Here is a 6,549-nt window from a genome sequence, read left to right as displayed (position 1 = left end):
CCAAGTCATGTGAACATGTTGGACCAACCCTAGGGCCTTGGCTCCTTGAGAAACACACTTGCTTGCTTGGTTGACTGATCTCCTGATCAGTTTGACCTAATTCTCTTGATTGGCTTGCACTTGAGGCAAAAGGGACAATGCAATGCTATGCAGTGGACCATGTTATGCTATGACCTAATATGAGAATGTATGTACAATGATAGGTGCAAATTTGAGGTGCTACAGTAGTAGGTAATATTTTTCTTACCTTTGGTTAGTTACCTTTTTTAAGCTACCACTTGGCTGGTAGTTGGTAATCTTTCCCTTTTGAATTTATTACCTTTTGTTAAGTTATCACTTGGCTAATAGTTAGGTAATATTTCTCTTACCTTTAGTTGGTTACCTTTGTTAAGTTATCACTTGGCTGGGAGTTGGTAATCTTTCCCTTTTGAATTTATTACCTTCTGTTAAGTTATCACTTGGCAGATAGTTAGGAAATATTTCTCTTACCTTTAGTCGGTTACCTTTGCTAAGCTATCACTTGGCTGGTAGTTGGTAATCTTTCCATTTTGAATTTATTACCTTTTATTAAGCTATCACTTGGCTGATAATTAGGTAATATTTCTCTTACCTTTGGTTGGTTACCTTTGTTAAGATATCACTTAGCTAGTAGTTGATAATCTTTCCCTTTTGAATTTATTACCTTTTGTTAAGCTATCACTTGGCAGATAGTTAGGTAATATTTCTCTTACCTTTGGTTGGTTAGCTTTGTTTAGCTATCACTTGGCTAGTAGTTTGTAATATTTTCCTTTTGAATTTATTACCTTTTATTAAGCTATCACTTGGTTGATAGTTAGGTAATATTTTCCTTTTGAATTTATTACCTTTTATTAAGCTATCACTTGGTTGATAGTTAGGTAATATTTCCTCTTATGTTTAGTTGGTTACCTTTGTTAAGCCATCACTTGGCTGGTGTAGCGGTAAATTCATGATCATCAAGTTATGGATAAGCTAGACATCAAATAACAAGAGTCACCACCGCACTTTTATTGTTTCCAAGGGAAAAGGGAAAAGTACGAACAAAAATCCAAAAGTAAGAAGTTTTCAAATCAAAACTAATAAAATGCCAGAGATTACAGGTAAGGGGGTTATGTAAGACCCTAATTTTGACCCTAAGATCCCACATAGCATATTTGGCTCCTTAACCATAGGGTTGAGATTTGTTTGAGTGGTTTGAGATCACCAAGCATGCTTGTATTATATGTTATTGCTTTTCTTATTTGATTACTAACAAAAAGCACAAAAATATGTCACTAACTCTTTTTATTTTTTACCATAATAGTTTTGACACCCTTCAAATGATAGAAATGGATATGTTTCAATTAGTCAATTATATACATAATTTATTTACTTTAAATAAAATTTATGCAGTTTATATTGGAAAAAAAATAGCATATTTAAGCTTGTTTAAACACTGTATTTCTAGTCTTAAATAAAAAACACCATAATAATTCCATAAAAATAAAATATTATACATGTTTGATCTTAATACAATCATGCAAGCTTAACCATTTCTAATAGTTTTCGAGAGGAGAAACTAAATTAAAGTTTATATGGAATGCAAAGACAAGTTCTATAGTCTAAACTTTAAGAGATCAACATCATAATTTCTTTAGCTGCTTGCTTGTAAGTTTCCTCCACTGAAATTGAATCCTGTAAACATTGTCTAGCCTGAAAAACCAACATGATTTAACTAAGTTATTTACGCTAAATAACTTTTTTTAATAAGTTAATAAATTATTATAATTGCTAGGTACAACTATATTATAGTTTCGACAAGTCTAATATGATATCACATATAAATCATAGAGATGATAAAGATTTGGTTTGAAACTTACATGAGCTAGAATCATGCAGAAGTTTCCATTTCCATTGCATGTAATGTTGGCAACTACAACATCAATCCTATATTTTTCCAGCACAAAAGCAATCATTGTCAAAAGACCTAACATTTTAGTAGCACATATGCAGAATTGTGCTTCACCACCATAAATGTTTAAGACAACATTTTGATAAGACCATGTTCGAAAAGCTACTTGTTGTGGTGGAGGAGTAGATTGTACTAATGCTTTTGAATTATGATATGAAGTAGCAATTGCACTAGTAGGAAAGTTATTATTATAACTTGAGGATCCATGATTAGCTATGATTGCTTCCCTTAATTCATAGGGATGCCAATGTGGTTTTTTGATCAGAGATGATGACTCACTTCCTAATAAGGATACATATTTAAGTTTTTCTTTCTTCTTCTTTTCTAACATTTCAATAATTTTCTTTAGATTTTTAATTTTCTTCACTGTTGCATCCACAATTGTTGAATTATCAGCCTGCAAAAAAATCATAAAAAGTAAAGCATTTTAATTAGTAAATAAATCATTATGACACAAAAGTCTTACTCTGATGGTTGTCCTCATATGTATATTATTTTCTTTTTATTGAGTTGATTTTTAGGATAAAGACATCTAATATTCTAAAATTTCATTTAAAGATAAGTAAAATATGACTTAGATTTGTTCAAGCCTTATTTTATTTCAAGTTCTTCTAGTAAAAATAAAAATCTCATTAAGCTCTTATATTGTGTGCTTACTACATCTTATTTTAAGTAAGTACTATCATGCTAACATAATTAAAATAAAATTATATCTTTTTTAATAAAAATATTATATTGATCTTTTATTAATTTTTACTTATGCGAACAAGTATAAAAATTTAATATGTAGAGAATCAGACAATCGCAATTTTAATGTGAAAATCTTGGAATTCATCATTTGGTAATTCTCCAACCTCTAATATTACACAACAACAATTAGATCTTTAAAATAGTAAAAATTATATTTGATTATGCGATTATTACTCTTAAACTAATTGAAAAAGAGAATGATTTTACCTTTGAAGGTAGTTCAGGAAGCAAAGCATGAAGGCTAGAGAACATATTCCTCATTTTCTTTCTCCTTTCTCTCTCGGCCAAGATATGCATTTCATGATCTAAATCACGATATATTTCATCTTTACCTCCACCCTTTATATCATTCTCACTTCTAATCACAACCCCAACTCGATTTTGTTTTTTATTCACATGAACTTCTCCTTGATTAAGTCCTTCTTTATGGTTGAATGATTTCATATTTAACTTTTGTTCACTACTCTCACCTAAATTTTCAAAATTTAAGAGATCACTCCATGATTGATTTTCCCACATGAAACTAGCATAAACACCATCATTATGATCTACACTCATGGCTATGCGAAAGAAATAGAGTATAAAAAAGACAAAAAAGTTTTAACAAAAAAGATAAAAGAACTAATATATTTATATAGAAATATATTAGAGTTCAGTAGAAGCTACTAAAAAATTAATATTAAAATAAAATTTGAAAATAACAAACTTAGTATAGAAGTATCTAAAATTTATTCAAAATACAATGGTTGTTATTGAAAATTCTAGAAAATACATAGAAACTAATCATAATAATATTTGTCATAAAAAATACAACTCAAAATTTAAGAACCGTGTAAAACAAACTCAACACGCGTTAGGATCCTACTATATAAAACTTATACTACATGCATGATTTGTGTTAAAGTGAGTTTATTGATATTATTGTGTGTGGCCGCAGTTTTGAAAAATCTTATATGCAGTTTTGGAAAGGTCATGTTAATTCACTTGGATTTGGACAAACCGACACATTAAAATGACTAATTTATGATTTTAATTATTAAAAAAAATATAATTATAAGTAATTATACCATTAATATTGTGATAGATGTTTTCTGATAATACTACCACCAATAGAAAGATCTAAAAGATCAAACTATAAGTACATTTTCCAATACGAAGTTATTATCAAGATATTAAATTTAATATATTTGTGGGTACCATGAATTTATTTGGTAGTGTTGGTTAAATTAATTTAAAATTTTAATTAATTAGTTAATTAATATAAATATATGACATGGCATAAAATGACGGGATGAAAGTTACATAGTCAAGCAAACTTCAAAGTATCAGTGTTCACCTAAATTTAATTAATTTTAATCAATTTAAATAATAAATTTTACATTATGATTTATAAACATAATTTTTTACTTAAAAACATAGTCATACGTTATTTTTCATTCTATAATATAATTTGTTTATGTTTTCTTTCTAGTTCACATTAACTCTACCTTTAACCTCTTATCCTATAAAATTATTTCATAATACCATATATATATATATATATATATATATATATATATATATATATATATATATATATATATATATATATATATATATATATATATATATATATATATATATATATATATATATATATATATATATTATCCTCTCTAAATATATCATTGAAATATTAACAGAAAATGTGAATTTTTTAAATTAGTCTATAATATGATTTTCTTTTTTTATATTGTTACTAATGATTCTACATGTAAACTATATTGCTTAGGTAAGAAATATGTCACACTAAAAATGTATTTTATAAAACCTTTTAAAGTTAAAAAACTTCATAAATACATGAAGTTAATATTAAAAAGATTAATAAATTAATACTTAATATGCTCTTAAAAATGGAAAATGTATCTTATTCAGCAAAGAAATATATGTTTTCATATACGTCATTCACCCAAATAAAGAAAATAGAAAAATTACAAAATATATGTCTTTTATTTTATTTGTGGATGTATTGATTATTAGTTACTAGCAATATAAAAATAAAAAAATTATATTTTATTTATAAAAAATATTATAATACTTAATAATTGTACAACTACATGACAATCTATTGAGCTACTTAAAAAAAAAATCTATGGCAGTGTAAAATAAAAGCAAGGTGGTTTTCGTGATGGAGTGCGCCATTTCTTTTGAATTTTGGTTTTTAATATAACTCTTTTTTGATATTTATTGAAGAATCAATGTATGTAAACTATATCTAGTTTAGATATATTTGATTCTTCAATAAATCTGAAAAATTAATTTTTTTATATATTCAAAATCAAAGAGATTAATATACAATTATACACAATACAACAACTTTAAATTATTTTCTCATTAATCAAAACATAAACTTTAAACTATTTTTTCATTAATCAAATATAAACTTTAAACTATTCTACATGTAAACCATATTGCTCCTAAGAAATATGTTACACTAAAAAGATTAATCAATTTGTTCTGTATAGTAATATACAATTATACGAGATATTTATTGACATACCCTAATTTTTAACCATAAGATCTCACATACATTTGCATCCTTGCACACAAACAAGATCACCTCTTGGTCCCTTTCCCTCTCATCTTTGGGTTTGCCTTTTATAGGGATCATCAAACACCTTTTTGTTGGTATCTTTTTTACCTTTGTGTTTATATGTTCATTACTGATCTAACCAATAATCAAAATAGCAAAAATATATTTTGTTTTCTTTAAGTTTATTGTGCAAGGTAGGATTTTTCCATAAAAGAGAATCAAGCATGGCTCCTCAGCTACGGTTTATTTTGATTCCTCAGAAAAGTGTGCTCAACCATTGATTCTCAAGAGGATTATCTCTCAAGCATGATCTCCAAGATCCTTAAGCACCTTTCAATATCATTTGGATCAAGAACATCTCAATGTCTTGTAGCTTACTTCTCAAGAAAAGTCAAAGGCTCATGTGTTTATTTTCATGCCTTCTTCAATAAGAAACCTTAAACTTTGAGCAATATAATCAAGATACTTTCAAGTACACCTTATTTTGAGTTGACATGATCATCCATGTACCTTGGAATGCAAGAAAAGTCCAAGTTCACAAGGTTCTTCATAGAGGTTTGGCCAAAAAGTCAACATTTGAAGTCAAAGTTCGAAGGATTACAACTCTTTCAATTCTCAACATTTTTTAATGATTCTTTTTGCATATGACTCTTCTCAATATCCTCTATAACTTCTACTTATATAAAAAGAACCAATTATGCTTGGAGGATCATCAAACGTTTGGAGACATTATAGGTCATTTGTGGACTTGGTAAAATTTGACCTATTTTCAAGTGACTTTTTCTCAACTTTCAAGATTCATAATGTTGGTTCTTGTGTTGGCAACAATTTTGGTAAAACCTAGAGTGTTCACAAGGTGTCACATGTGTTGTCTTAACATAAGATATCATGTACCTGCTGGATGTTTAAAATGTGATTATGCAGGATTTTATGAGATGTCAGACCCGATGTCATGACATTTGTATACAGAACATTCAGTTTGAATGTTATGTATTATGTGATTGCGTTTTTAATGCTAATCTGTGTATGATTGATGAGATGATTGAACATGCTATCAATCAGTAATTACAACTAGATTGACTTATTTTCCAAGGAGATATAATCAACTGTCATGAAAAGATAAGAATGGAAAATAGTTTTAGGGTTTTATGATGTCCAAGCCCAGCCAAATGCTTCTATAAAAACGACATGGAAAACCTGATTTGATACACAAGAAATAACTAACGAAATATTGAGAGAGAATAAGGGTTTAAGTCTT

General features: G+C 27.7%; 1 protein-coding gene across 1 annotated transcript; it reads right to left on the bottom strand.

Annotated features, from left to right (window-relative positions):
• Positions 1 to 1,490: 1,490 nt before the first annotated feature.
• LOC127104614 (transcription factor bHLH95) lies at positions 1,491 to 3,301 on the bottom strand (the record flags this gene model as incomplete). The annotated part of the gene is made up of 3 exons (XM_051041792.1): positions 1,491 to 1,710; positions 1,878 to 2,366; positions 2,927 to 3,301. Coding segments are annotated over 3 exons (948 nt in total), but the record flags the coding sequence as incomplete, so codon positions are not given.
• Between the last annotated feature and the right edge of the window lie 3,248 nt (positions 3,302 to 6,549).

This window comes from Lathyrus oleraceus, chromosome 7, assembly GCF_024323335.1.
Source record: "Lathyrus oleraceus cultivar Zhongwan6 chromosome 7, CAAS_Psat_ZW6_1.0, whole genome shotgun sequence".
Classification (NCBI taxonomy): Eukaryota; Viridiplantae; Streptophyta; class Magnoliopsida; order Fabales; family Fabaceae; genus Lathyrus; species Lathyrus oleraceus.
This window is presented reverse-complemented; position numbering and strand designations above follow the sequence as displayed.